This window comes from Impatiens glandulifera, chromosome 2 (genome assembly GCF_907164915.1).
Source record: "Impatiens glandulifera chromosome 2, dImpGla2.1, whole genome shotgun sequence".
Lineage (NCBI taxonomy): Eukaryota > Viridiplantae > Streptophyta > Magnoliopsida > Ericales > Balsaminaceae > Impatiens > Impatiens glandulifera.
This window is the reverse complement of record NC_061863.1, coordinates 61,407,964-61,423,258: the sequence shown is the minus strand read 5'-3', so window position 1 is coordinate 61,423,258 and position 15,295 is coordinate 61,407,964. Positions and strand designations below refer to the sequence as shown.

Here is a 15,295-nt window from a genome sequence, read left to right as displayed (position 1 = left end):
AAATTTAACTTGTCCTTTATTAACATATATATTGTTAACCCAATAATAATAATAATTCATTCATCCAAATATTTCATCATTTTTCATAAAAATGAAATAACATTGAAATTTTTAACATGATAAAAACATCTCTATTATTAATGGATAAACCACATTAATTAAAGTTGTTATCTTAAAAAAAAGACAGATTCTCCCATTTGAGCATGAAGTTTGTAATCTCATACATAATTTAGGATAATTTACATTGTTAAACCAGGCAAATGCACAACTTGTAAACCTAACTCCAAAATCAATAAAAACAATTCATTGTTTTTTTTTTAAGTTTAAACCCTAAAATAACTACCTACCTAATGTACTAGATAGAACTATGGCAAGATTAAAAATTAAGCCTATCATTTATTTTATTAAAGCTAGTTTGGTTTGAATTATTTTAAATAACTCAAACTAATTAAATATTATTTAACTGTCTTTCTCATTTATCGTATCACTTAATTCATTAATCAAAATATCAAAATACTAAATATTTTAAATTAATATTTATTATTACATATTAATATATTTAAGTCTTTTTACCTAAAAAAAATTATTACCTCGTCAAAATTACTACTCATCATTATCATTTTTATCTTTCCAAATTAAAAAAGAACTCAAATCCAAACAAGTCCTTTTGGGTAAAATTTTGTTAGAACGTTTGGTTCTATTTCTCTTTCGGAGTGTGACTAATCCACGTGAGTTAAACACATTACCCGCAAATCTATTTAACCAATTTAACTAGATGAGCGAAACTTGTCGTCTTACATGCTCGAACCCAACCTCTTTTTGCCACTAGACTAGAAGAGGGAAGGGTGAACTTTTATTATATATAATGTAGTGAAGTTAATAAAAATAACAAAACTGACTAACTTCAAACTCCATCGAATACATGCATTAGTTTTAGAGAGTGCCATAGTAGAGGAGTTTATTTGAAAATATAAACAAAATTTAGAGGTTAATCTTGGCCCTGTTTGATCTAGGATTCTTCTCAAAATCTTGTTTGTTTAACCCTCAAATAACACAAAACTTGACATTATTTCCTGTTTGGAAACGTCCATCTTTGAAGCTGGAGTTAGGTTTGGGAAAAAAAATATTTTTTTTAAATATTGTATTGATGTGTTAATTTAAATTAAATAATGTTTAAAAATATACTTTAATTATTTAATTGTGTATATATTAACTTAATAACATTTGTTCTTTCAACTTACTCTGTATATTTTAAAACCAACATATTTACCAAATTAATTGTCCAAAAATTGATGCAGTTGAGGTGTAATTCTTTCACCATTAGTTAGCGATTGTCCAAAAAAAATGGATGAAATTGAGGTATAATTGTTTCAGCATTAGTTAGCGAATACCCTTTAAAAACTCCAAATTTAAGAGTTACATTGATTCAAACACGGTGCAGGAATGTGGGTCCGGTCGGGTGTAACAAGGGGGACGGATCCATCCATCCACCGACCTGGGAAATCTCATTTCTCGTGTTGGGAATCTCACCCATGCACGTGATACAAGACGTGCTCTTGTCTGCTCACTTCACCTATTTAATTACTTTACTCTCCCTCCCTCCTTAGTTAGTTAGACCCTACTTTTATTTTATTTAATACACATTTTCTTTTTATAATTATTTTTATATTAATTAATTGCCTTTATTTTAATATTAACAAAAATATATTACAACAATAGGCAAGCTATTGAAATAAATAAATACGTCTCTATTATTTATTTCTTATATTAACCAGACAGACAAATCTCACATGTTCAAGTTTCTCTATCTCAGCTTCTTTCCTTTTCTTTTTCTTAAATAGGAAATATATACTTTCAACTCATTTTTAATCTCTCTTAATAAGTAAAAACTATCTGATTCAATTGGATTTATAAGATAAAACTTCAAATAATCACAACTATTTATTCAAACAAAAATATGTTTAATTAATATTCTATAATTTCAAGACTAATCATTGGAGCTTATATTATATATTGAAAAATATAAAAATGATTAGAGGATCTGGCCTTTGGGACTCACCAAGAGCCGTGTAACCAATAAAAGTTTGACAGGTCATCTTCCACGTCAGAAAGAACAAGAACTAAAATAAATTTCCTAGCGTCAGTCTCTGATCTGAATGATTCCTATCACAAGACTTTTTCTAAATTACAAAATTCTCTTTTATTATAAAATAATTTAAATTTTTAAAAAATGTGATAATTATCTATTTCTAACTGTAATTTTGACAATATATAATTTCTATGAAATCATATGATATATAAATAAATAGAAGTGTGAAGAAAGAGTTAAATTATTATTATTATTAAAATAATGTTGGAAACTAGCTAGTTAGGGTAGCTAAAAAGAGACAAGAGAATGAATAAATAAAAGTGATGGGAAAATTGAAATGACAAAAAAGGAAGGTCATAATTAATAATAAGATGAAAAATGGTCCACAAAATCTACACACAGGTCCAGCCCCAAGATTCTATTATAAATCTTTCAAGAAAAACAACACCAGACAGATTCATTCATATATGTGTGGGGACTCGTCTTTTTCATGTGCAACTTGCAACAAACAATGCTGGTTGGTTTAATTTCTAGTTGCAATAATTAATAATATTTATATATATTTATATCTTCAATCTGCCTGGAGACATTAGTATACATCTCAATCTGTTACAGAGTTTGGTCCCAAAAATTAGTTATAAATTTACTCATTTTGTATTATCTATCTATCTATATAAATATATAAAGAGTATGATTAATAGTGATATTGAAGTTTGACAATGACAATACATGCTGTTGCATGAGATACACATTATCTCAATTATTCATTTTATACATACATAATTACCTACCTTTGCATAATACAAATATACTTAATTTATTAAGTTAGTGTATGTATAATAAATGAAAAAATTAAATAAAACCCACACTTTCTCTTCAATTGGAACTGGTGCACTATAGACTCTATTGTTTGTTTTGAAAACTAGCTATTTAAAATGATTCATTTGTTTTTTTTTATTGGCTTTAACTAATTTTTATACTATCTTTGCCAAAATAATTGATCAATAAATAAAAAGAAATTGAAGGGCTATGCTTTCAAATGTTCTAAGATGGGATGAAATAAGAAAGGAGTTAAAGTTACTTGGTATGGAACTGAAAAGTGGTATCAAGATTCTATGGCTGACAAAAGAGAAAGTATATAAAAAAAGATCGATAGTCTAAAGTGGGCAAAAAGGAAAATAAAAGTTTGGATAATTTATTCTTTAAATGTTGTTTTTCCTCCTATATATCATATGTAAGTGCTACAAATTAAAAAGTCAAGAGATGGATATTAATTATTAAGGTTAGATATGCTGTTTCTCAGCTTATATTCTTAAAAGTGTCTTTCCAACATGGATTTAATGCTCTTAGAATTAATGTGTTATCATACAAAGTAGAAGTTGGGAAAATTAGTCAAATTAATACATATCAGAATTGGCTACTCTATATTAACTGCCAATGGGGGAATGGGATATTGATATGTGAAAATTTCAAGTAAGTTTAATAAGCATGGATAGCAGTTTGTTAAGCCATAGAATCAAAAAAAGAATCCTAAAGAGTAATATTTTTCCCAACATGTAAAAGGTGAAACTTTCCTCCAGAATACTGAGTAAAATGTAGTCTCAATTGGAGCAAAGATTAGGTTTGGTTAAGATCATTCATTATCGGGTGCGCCTAACAAGGAAAAGTAACTGGAATCACCGGATCCAAGATGAGGAATGTATTCTGATCCTCTAACCCGAACACTAAAGCAAGCTGCGCGCACAAAGAAGAATAATATATCAAACACATAACAACTTTCAGTAGTATATATATGATAAATGCTCGCTTACCATTCTCAATTTTCATTACACTTTGCAACATAGTATCCATCTTTTGTTTCATGTCAAAATTGTCATCCATTCTTGGAGCAACCAAGGTTAGCTCTCGATGGATTTCACGTGTGAAAGAGCATATCTCCTCTGCAAATTCAAGTTCTCCATCCGAAATCCGTCCTATAGCCAGCCTCATAAGCTCTCCTGTCAGGTCTCCTATCTAAACAAATTTACTCAACACCACACATCATGAATTATTCAACAAACTTACAATACTAATTCCACTCGTCTTCCAAATAATTTTATTGACACTCACCCCCAAGACATAATCAAGAACATTTATTTCCAAAGGCTTCAGTGATGGATCAGTAGTTAATGCCAAAAGTGTAGCATTGATCTCTTCAAGTTTCAAAAGAGTCCCAAATCTACAGAATTTACAAAATGTTGCTGCTTCAACATACTCTTGTACCTGCATAATAAAGCCCAAATACCAAATTTAACAATTCTTTTCATTCTAACTAACTAGCAATTTGTGGTAATACCCCTGGAGAGTAAGCTCTTCTTAGCTTCCAAAAATCAGTTCCTTGGAGTTCTTTTACGAGTCGAGCAACATGCTGATTTGTCACAACCTCAAGATCCTTTTCAGCTTTCTTCAAAACTTCCTCTTTATTTTCTTTACTGATTCTAAAATTTCAAAAATATTAACGAAAAAAATGAAAGTAAAGATTAATAATAAATAACATGCAACAAAATCATAGATCGATTAACATTTGTGTGACATTCACAGAAGATATTCATAAACAAATTTTGACCGTCCAAAAGGCAGATTGTTAACTACAAGCCCACATCATGAGTTGTTGTTAGCTGAGAAAGAATGATTTGATACCTGTGCACCTGAAATATCACCTTCTTACTATTCATTGTGATGTCACGACTTGCTTTTACCACTCTTTCCCGCTTATCATTCTACGAAATAAATTGTAGTATCACTCAAAATCAGATCACATCAGTAAGGAAATTATAATATTTCCAAAGAACTAACTAGGATATCTAACCCAAGGAAATTATTATTCTACGGAATAAATTATAGTATCACTCAAAATCAGATCAAATCAGTAAGGGAATTATAATACTCCCAAAGAACTACCTAGGATGTCTAACCCATGTGCTTAAGGTGCTCAAGGAACAGAAAAATACCTTTTTATCTATAGCTGATACATACAATAAAACACTAACAAAATCTTGTCATGTGGTGTAACTAATAAAAAAACATACAGAGGATCCTTCCAGTTTATCATTTTGAACAATTAAAAGATACCAAGTTCTGAATGTTTTCAATGAATTATCAAAAGGTTTCACCATTCCTAAATAATCCCCATTCCCATGTGATTACCACTATTAACCACATCTTTTTGTGTGTGTGTGTGTGCACATTGATGCTTCATGAAGAAGGAATGTGAAGACCACAACAGCTTAGGGCTTTTGTTACCTATGGTGTAGATATAGTTGAATTGCTTGAAAGACTGATGGGTTGGATCAGACTTTAATTATGCATAAGTGCAGGGCCTTCGACAATTCACAAAACAAGCCCAAATGGAGCCCAATCCAGTTACAAATAAATCAGGAGTATTCTATAAACGAGATGCTTAACAAAATCAGATTCTCTTATGCCTGCCACAGTTAGAATTTGTTGTAGATATTCTAATTCTTTTTCCATTTTTTTTATTCATTAACTCTTTTTTCATTGGCAATTGTATATATGAATTCATTAATACAATTCGAGCTTAATTGAGAGCTCTTAAATCACTCTTGTGTATCTGTTTTATGGTATCAGAGTTAACCGTTAGAATTTGTTGTAGATATTCTAATTTTCTTTGCTCTTTTCTTTTATTCATTAACTCTGTATTCATTGACAATTGCATATATGAATTCATTAATATAATTCAAGCTTAGTTGAGAGCTCTTAAATTACTCATGTGTGTCTGTTTTATCAGAGCTAGCAATGGGAGGCAACAGTACCACTTCCGATTCCACTGCAATCACTATCACCTGCAACAAAGATCCCACCCCACATGCAGACCTCTGATCATCTGGAAATGAATATGGTGACAACTCCATCGACTGAGGGTAACTATTTGAGCTGGTATAGAGCTAATCTCAAGTCGGCTTCAAGCTCTTTTAAGGAACCAGCCTGGGAATCAAAGAATTTCGATCAATGGACTAGGGTGGACCTATATGGTCCGCTCCCGGATTTTGAACTCGAACTTAAAGGAGTTGGTGTTCATTTACACCAGCACTGTCGAAGATCTTTGGAACTAGTTGTCTTAGCGATATGGACAAAACAATGGTCCATTGGGAATATCATCTGCAACAGGAGATTGCAACCATTAATCAAGGAACTATGAAGCTTGAGAAGTATTCTTGGAGGCTCAAACGTTTCTGGGAGGAGCTTCAATGTCTGTTTCACCCAATTTGTCACTGTCCTGAGACTATGGAGGTGGCAGATTTGAACCAGCTGTTCCAGTTCCTGATGGGTCTGAACGAAACTTGTGATCAGGTAGAAACAAAATCCTGATGATGGATTCATTGCCGACGGTGAATCGGGCTTTCGTTCTTGCGCTAAGTGTTGGAAAACAGTGTGATGTACTTTCGTTTTCGCATGAAATACCACAGTGCGCGGTCGAGGAACTTTTGGAGGAAGAACCGGTGGCAGGAAGATCAACAAGTATTGTGATCACTGTAACTCTGAAGGTCATCTCCAGGCTATCCGCATCAAACTTCATGGCTATCCGCAGTGGTTCAAGGAATTGAAGAACCAGAAGAAAGGCAAAGTGGTGGCTAACATGGCTGACACTCAATTCTACTATGTGGATAAATAACCAAACTCGAAAGATATACTAACTGGATGACTCAGAATGAAATCCAGAAGATGATGAAGGGAAAGTTGCAAATTTGGGGGACGGTGCAACTATTTTAACCATGTATTTAATGTTGTTGATTCTATAAATTCTAGTTCGTGGATCTTAGATATAGGCGCAAGTAGTAGCCATATATGTTCAAATTTAAACATTTATGGAAGAAACCGACCCTATGATTTTACCTATGACAGTTCATCTACCCGATGGTTCTACACATTCTGTCAAAAGTATAGGTTCAATAACTGTTGGAACTAAACTAAAGTTAACTAATGTATAGATAAAATAAAAAAAAAGAGGAGAGTTATATTGTAGAAATGGTAATCTGAAAACAGTTTGCAGGATTAATTCACAGCCTTTATCTAAATCCCCACTAACAGAATGTATGTCTATTTTGATTTAATCAGAATCCCCCAACTTGGAAATGATCGATTCATCTCAAATACGTGATTATATCAACATTTAGGGTTCCAGTCCAGTTCTAGAGTGAATGAAAACAGTGACAAAATGACGAAAAGTAAACAAGAAGAAGAGACGAACCAGTTTATTGAGATACTCAGCGTATTTGGCGAAAGCGTCTGTCATGGAGGAGCCAACAGCAGCCATTGTCCTTGATCCAAGCTAAGCTAGAAAAGAAATCGACAGTGACAGTCTGAATAATAAATAATATTTAACAGAGAGCAAGAAGGGGGGGCTAAGGCTAACCGTGATAATGGCTTGAAAAGGGTCTATCTCGAATGTTGGCTTAGACCTTTCAATCTGGTTCCTTGCCGCTGCTTGGAGAAGAGGAAGAACCCGATGGGGTCTGGGTCTGCTCAGTGGTAGCTAAAGCAGGATGAAGAAGTTGAGGAGCTTTTTATTTTATTTTATTTTTATTTGGGTTCACAACATTTATTAATAAAAACTCATAACTTACTCCCAATTTTATTTTATTTTTTATATTTCCCTATAAACATTATATTTTTATTTATGAGAGCACGACCGAAGATGATTATATGATTATGGTTGACACAAGTATATTATTTATTAACAACAATAAAATAAACATAACAAAATTTTAAAAAATACTATTAAAATCAAATCCAACAATCATAAAATATCAACATGACACTATAAATAAATACTAGCACAAATTGGGGTATTTATATATATATATATATATATATATATATATATATATATATATATTTATATGTGATGGAAGACATGTTGAAAAATACTATAGATTTTATGTTGTAGCAAGAGCTGTCCTTAGAATTAAGTATATATTTGCTAGGTTAATATTAACTAATATTATGCTGGTTAAAAAGAGTAATAATATATAATTAAAATGAATGAAATCTTACACCCAAGGCAAGGCAAGTATGATATAAGTTCTTACTATTAGAGGTCACATAAAAATAAATAATAAATATATAATACTTTTTCAAAATTCAAACTATTCATCTATAGTCACTAAATTTATAAAAAAAATAAAATAGCTAAAATTAACATAAATTAGTTTTATTAATTTTAAAATTAAACTTGTATACAATTTTATATTACTTTATAAAATATATTAGAAATATTACATAAGGCATCCATCAATATTCAACCTCCTTGACTAATCTTTCTACGTGACACCAAAAGTCATTCCAATACTTGTAGAATTATGTCATTCTAAATGAATTTATACATATATAATTAAAATAGGTTGAATTTAAAACTCAAATTTAAAAATATTATTTATTTTTAATTACTGAAAATAAGTCAATATTAAACTGACGAGCTACAGCTGCCAAAATAGTGATCACCAAATAGTAGGTTGCCAACTGCCAAGAGAAGTTTATAAAATAATAAATAAGTTAATATATATAATTATATTGAAACAAGAAAGATATGATAACCAAAAATTTTGAAGGAGAGGAGAGCTCTTAAATTGTATTTTCATTCTAGTAGTTAAACCCTTTAATTTTATATTTATAATAATAAAATTTTTATTAATTTATAAATAATTTTACAATTTTATAAGATTTTACATTAAAAAAAACATATTTATATTTATAAATTAAAAATATATATATGATAAAAAAAATTATATAATTATTTTTATAAATATAATATTTTATAGTGTACTTTATTTATTATTATTATTATTAATTAATTATATATATATATATATTTAAATAATTAATTTATAAAATATTTAATTATATATATATATATATAATATTATATAACTAATATTTTTTAAATTAAACTTTTAGCCACGTAAAATCTTAATTTTATTTAGTTTGTAAAGTCTCAATTTTGACTTAATGAGAGATACATTTTCATACCATATATATTATATATTATAATTTATACTTTTTATTAACAAAATAAAATTTGGAAAAGTTAACCTCTTTTTTGTAAGCCACTTCAGCTTCAGTTTGTGTTATTCAGTTTTCAAAAAATATATAGATCTCCAATCATGATTTTTCACTTAAAGTTCCATGACCACTAAACAAGTATTGATACATTATTTTTTATTGTTTGTTGATAAGCAAAAATGTAAAAAAAAAAAAAACAATTATTTGAAAAATGAAATAAAAAATTGTACTAACGTGTTTTTGTTAATGGGTCATTGTTGCACACTCAAAAAGTCAACTAATAATCACCTCTAATTGAGTAGAAAGATTTATTTGTTATAATACAGTATAATTCATTGTTTGCTAATTCCTAAACATTATCTTATGAAGTTTGTACATGATTGAAATTTAAGAAAAATTATATGATTGATAAGATATGTGATCTACGAATACAATATAAATACAATATAGCATGACCAAATTAATAATTAACAAATAATAGAACCAATTAGTTATGTGATGACTCTTAATTTTAATTACATTAAAAAAAATCTCTAAAGATGGAAATGGGTTTAAAAAAACAAAGCTAGACAAAATATCGAGTTTCAAACAACTTAATTATATAACAAACAGAACAACAAACAATTGAATTACAAACAAATTATCAAACAAAAACTATTTGAATATTTTTTCCTTGTAATAATTTTATAAGAAATATTTTATATTTGACTTAGCTTTCAACTGTCTTTATTAATCGGAATTCTCCTCCTCCATGTATCTATGAGAGCGTTGCCATCAGAGACAATATCATCCAAAACTTTTCTTTCCGTTTTCTTATTCGTACTATGAATTATTGTATTTCTTTATCTCCAGGTATTGTAGACCTGAGCTCCAAATAAACATTTGAAAACATTCGCGTAAAAGCTACCGCTCTTAGCTTTTTTCTTTACAAGCTTTATGATTTCGTTCCAGATACATTAGATACAAACGCGCACTCTCAAATAAGTGGTCAATGCTTTCCTTTTTTACTGCACAAATTTGGGTAATTGACGCCTGAAATATTAATATATTTCTTAATTATGTCTTTTGTCGCTAATATTTTCCTGAATGTCAGCCAAGTGATCATGAATTAGTGTCGATGTAAAACTTTTAAAATCAGACTACTTCATGTCAATCGACCATCACCTCCTTTGTTATAATTATCTCATATGTTTTTCCTGTAATGAACTTTTCATTCATAATATTATCTCAGTTTTTTTATCGGTGTTTCCATTAAATTGGATCTCTTTCTGAAATACTCTTTAAAATAGAGCTGCATTTTATTTCTTAAATATCTTTACCTGATTACCATAGACAATTTCTTATGATTATGATGGAATTATTTTTTTTCCAAATGAATTATGGAATTATTTTCAAGCTATGGAAATTATAGTCTAATATACTCCCTCATTTGTTTCTTAAATTTTTTAAAAGAGCATGCTATTTCATTTTTATTTGGCATGTTAATATTTATTAATTAAGTTCCATAATTATTTATGGAGATCAAATACATAAAAAAGTTGCAGGTACTTAATGGAGTGAAAATGAAACTTTTGAGTTATATGGTAATGGCATATGCATCTTTCTTGACAATCTGACCACCGGAATTGTATTTATCGGTGGCCGGCCCGTCGACAAGATAAAAGAATAGATGGCTGACTTTTTCGTGGTCGGATTGTAGTGGCGCAGCGCAGACGGTGGATCCTGAGGTGGAGCCGGAGAGTGCGGAGAAGAAAGAAGGAATTGGAATTGGAATGGAATTGGAATGGAATGGAGATTTGGGTTTTATGGGCATTTAATATGATGATGTGGAAGGTTCTTTCTCGGGGGCGTTAATATCTTCCAACCCCCCTCTCCATTACCATATGCGCGCAGTAGTAGTATTTATTACATGGACAGAGTTAGTTGACCTTCTTTAAGTGATTAGGGTTCTTTTATTATACAACAACAACAACTCTCTCCTGCCGGCCGGCTCAATTTCCATTTCTTTTTCCCTAATCCATTCGATCATGTCGATTCCCCCTTATGCTGCGCCATTCACTTTGGAACGGTCCAAGGTTCTCTCTCTATCTCTTTCTTTCTTTCTTTATATAAATACGTGACTACTTCTTCTCCTTCATCATTGTCTTTCTCTCTGCGATCGTGAACAAGTGATTTTTCTTTACATCTGCTTCCTTCTCTATAGATTCATTCATTGATTTCTGGTATGCAATTTGCTATAATTTTTGTTTTCCCTGAGAATTCAATTGAATCGACTGTCTATTCTGAAGCAAACGGGACTCACTGATTGACTGCCTGCTCGTTCTTATTACTAATTAAACAGGTATTTTGTGTAAATGGGTGTTGACAAAACCCTCCTTTTTCATTGTCTTGTGAATCCGGATCTCAATTTTTGTCATGACTTGAGAGATCTGATTTAGATATCCTTACTCGTCTTTTTCCTTCTTCAAATTATAGAGAGTAACGACAACTTAAAGCGTAGTACCTTTGGCATCACAGAAAGGATTAAATATTAATCCCTTTTTAACTGGTTCAATAAAGACTTTGCTTTCTGATCCAAAGTTGACAGACATCTGAGAAAAGGTGGAGGAGGAGGACCTTATGATTTTAAAATCTCCCAACTCAGTTGCTGTCTTTTTGTTCCATACACAATTCTCTTTTGTCAGATTCTTCATATATTTTTATCCTTCTTGACCTTGCTTTTTTGCAATCATCTATTAGAGTAGCAAAGAGAGATTGAAGATTTACTATTTCTTTTCCCCGGAATTGGCCATATTGATTTCTTCCTGTTTTAATCAATTGGCAGGCCATACTTTCATTCTTATTTAATGATATTCAGTTGTCTGGGATATTTTGTTAACCTGAAGTTTCCTTTTTCTCTTTTATCATTTCAGAGTTATCTTTTAGTTGGTTAACTGCAACTCAGTTGATGTTTGCCTCACAGCTTTTAAGAATTCTCCAAACAGTTCCGTCTCAAGTAAATAATGAAACCCGGTATGTTTTCTATACACCTCTTTTTCATCTTGTGTTGTTTACGTCTTGAAAAGTACTTTACAAACTTTTCTTGCTGATTTGAGAGAGTACTACTGATTACTAATGTTCATTTAGATGTGCTTATTTAATAATTAAAATCCCTTTTTCTCTGAAATTGTTTTCCTTTCGTTCTGTTGAGTGGCAAAAGTGTTTGTTTACCTTCAATTTCTGTACTTTACGATCATTAAGATTTTAGTTAATGCGTATATAAACATTTATGTAAACCCTTGGACTTTCAACTGCAGTGCTTCGGACTTGGACCCGATGGGGCAAATCATGAAGGATAACGGGAATAGATTCCAAAGCAATACAAATATCTATGAGAATGATAGTGATAGCGATAAGGCCATTCCTATAAGAGAGCAAAAGGAGGAAGAGGATGTAGGACCTATAAGAGAGAAGGAGTGTGCTATAGCACCTTTAGGGTCTAAGTTAATAAAGCAAGAAGCTTTTTTAAACACTCCAGAACTTGAACATAGTGTGATTGAAGAAGTTTTCATCAGTGATGGAAAGTACTCAAGGGGACAAAATGAAGCAAGAGAAATGGATCCGTCCCGAAGTGATGAAAACGAATCAAGTACGAAAGTTCAATTGAGGGATTCTGTTGTCCCTGATGGAAATAATCCTTTCATTGGAACTGGATTATTTGAGAATAAAACTGATCTATATGTTGAAAAAGACATTCCTGGATGTGAGCTACCAGAATTGGTAGTTTGCTACAAAGATAGTACCTCTTATGGTGTAAAAGACATCTGTGTACGTATTGAGGATTCTTCTAAGGACCAAAACTCGATTGAAACAGGTGATGAGAATACAGTCCTCCAGAGTCTCACCCCTCTAGGCGATGATAACAAGAATCTAACCCCTTTGAATTCTTCATTATCAAATAATCAAGCCGTTGATACTGATGAGAGTGGCACCAAAGAAAAGATGGACGACATTTGTACACCAGAAAGTGATTTTGGCACAAGTACTGCTGAAGTCCGTTGTTCTTCAAATCCATTTGTTGAAGATGTCGCTGACATGTCAGGGGAGATGATTTCGCAAGAAGGCACATATTTCTTGGAAGAATTTGGTAAACAGAAATCTCTCAACCCGTTCCTTGATTCTGTTGACTCCAATGGTGATGATGTTGAATTGCAGTCTGATCAGGTTTGCAAATTCTCCACTTTCAGCTCCTTTACCCATGATTTGGTCTTTCTACCTTAATTCTGTCAAAGAAATTGTTTTTATTTAAGTTCCATCTCTCTGCATTCAAAAGTTGCTTCAGAATTGAGACAGTTTTAGCGCTACTACTTGATTTTTCAATGTGCAAGTGCGTGAGAGACTATTTCCCCATTTTTAAACACTTTGGATTCTTGATTCTGATCTGGTATAGAAGCTGCCAATAATTTTTTGAATCTGTGTCACACTTAATTCATATACATTTGGATCCGTTTCAAGATACATAAACTAAATTTAGTCAGATACGTATTCAGAAATTTATTTATGTTTCTGTATCTTGAACTGGGTCCAGATATAAACAAAAACAATAAGTGTTTCCAATTGTGATCCGATCTTGATCCACAAATTTGGATGTGAAAAAATCTGACATAAAGGGTGTTTTCAAATGAACCCTACATATTGGAGACATGATTTTATCATTTGAATTGCAGGTTCGCTACTCTGAAGCAACAAGTGAAAGTGGAAGGACTAGCCCTGTCAATAAACTGTCTTACAACAGCAAAGTTGAGAAATCAACTATCATTTTCGATTTCAATTCTAAAGCAGGAGGAGGAGGAGGAGGAAGTGGATCTCGAAGCCCTGACAATCATCTAAAGGCTCAGAGGACTGGCGTAGACGGTTCTCACCAAGTTCCAACTGACTTGAACCATGTACGAGGTGGTGATCGTGGGGAGTCAAGTTTTGGGATGAATGGTTCAGTTTCAGGTCTAATAACATACACTGGGTCAATAGCGAATTCCTGTAACACCTCTCTTCGATCTGATAGCAGTGCCACAAGCACTAGATCATTCGCCTTCCCAATGTAAACAATCAAATCTCTAATCATCTCTATAATCAATTGCTTTTACTCGAAATGATCTTGTATATACTTGTGGGTTTTGCACAGATTAAATGCTGAATGGAACAGCAGCCCAATTAGAATGGCAAAGGGTGACAAAAGACTTCTCAGAAAACACAAGGGCTGGAGACAGGGACTTCTTTGCTGTAGATTCTGATCACTTCAATCATACTACTACCTTTTTTCGGCTTCTTAGAGAGGTTACTATTATTTGTTTTCATCTGACGGTTGTGGGCAAGACCATGTCCTGTAGATATAGTTATAGAGATCCATTGTTTTTCTTTTCAAGTATAAGCGTTTTGGAGGTGTGATGTGTGCAACGGTTAAAGAGATGGTTATTTTTTCATTTATTTTATCTCTGGAAATTTGATATTTGTTGTTGATATCTAAAACGAGCAATTTATATCAAGTATATTTTAATGATAATATGTTTTTATTTATCACAAATGCTGGTGGTGGATGTAACAGCTAGCTTTTGAACACAATCCCATGAAAAAAGGGGACATGTTCAAATTTGATGATGAGCTTTCAATGTGAAATTTCATTGTTGGCCTTAATTTTGTAAGTACGGAATCTTGAATTCTTGTTTTGAAGTAAAGTAAAACTCATTTGAGTGAATAAATTTGGAAGACAGAAAATGAAAAGCGACAGAACAACAACCAATGAATCATGGGAAACAAACGGCCATGGCAGCCCACCAATCCACCTCCACGGACCCAGCCTGTTTTCTCTTCTTTTTCTCTCTATAACATATCAGACAATTTGACTCACTTTTTGTGGATAAGAGAGAAAGACTGAATTTTGCTACTCATTCGATGTCCCTCTTACAAAAAAACAATGCTGATGTGGCATGCGATTCTTCATTTTGTCATAGGTGTTGTCTTTTCTTTGATTTTCATATTCGACTTCGTATGACACGAATGATATTTTATTTCTTAAAAAAATTGAGTTTTTTTAAATTTTTAATACACTTAACATATTATTTTTTTTTCAATTTTATTGTAATTAACAAAAATATAATAGAGACATCTCAA

At 31.6% G+C, this 15,295-nt stretch overlaps 2 protein-coding genes across 3 annotated transcripts; one reads left to right on the top strand and one right to left on the bottom strand.

The window, feature by feature from the left end:
- Positions 1-3,494: 3,494 nt before the first annotated feature.
- Positions 3,495-7,643, bottom strand: LOC124926619 (translin-associated protein X). 2 transcript variants are annotated; one of them, XM_047466881.1, is made up of 7 exons: positions 7,503-7,643; positions 7,338-7,418; positions 4,769-4,848; positions 4,425-4,566; positions 4,199-4,351; positions 3,901-4,102; positions 3,495-3,823 (listed from the first exon to the last, which is right to left on the bottom strand). In XM_047466881.1, exons 2-7 carry the CDS (start codon positions 7,401-7,403, stop codon positions 3,723-3,725), a joined length of 744 nt encoding a protein of 247 aa, XP_047322837.1. In that variant the 5' UTR covers positions 7,404-7,418; positions 7,503-7,643; the 3' UTR covers positions 3,495-3,722. The 2 variants fall into 2 exon arrangements, with proteins under 2 accessions (XP_047322837.1, XP_047322836.1); XM_047466880.1 differs by having other exon boundaries at positions 7,338-7,423; positions 7,503-7,642.
- A 3,093-nt stretch (positions 7,644-10,736) lies between these two features.
- Positions 10,737-14,645, top strand: LOC124927282. Its single transcript, XM_047467674.1, has 5 exons — positions 10,737-11,223; positions 12,061-12,160; positions 12,445-13,351; positions 13,855-14,225; positions 14,310-14,645. The coding sequence occupies exons 2-5, from the start codon at positions 12,096-12,098 to the stop codon at positions 14,416-14,418; spliced, it is 1,452 nt and encodes a 483-aa protein (XP_047323630.1). The 5' UTR covers positions 10,737-11,223; positions 12,061-12,095; the 3' UTR covers positions 14,419-14,645.
- The last annotated feature ends 650 nt before the right edge of the window (positions 14,646-15,295 follow it).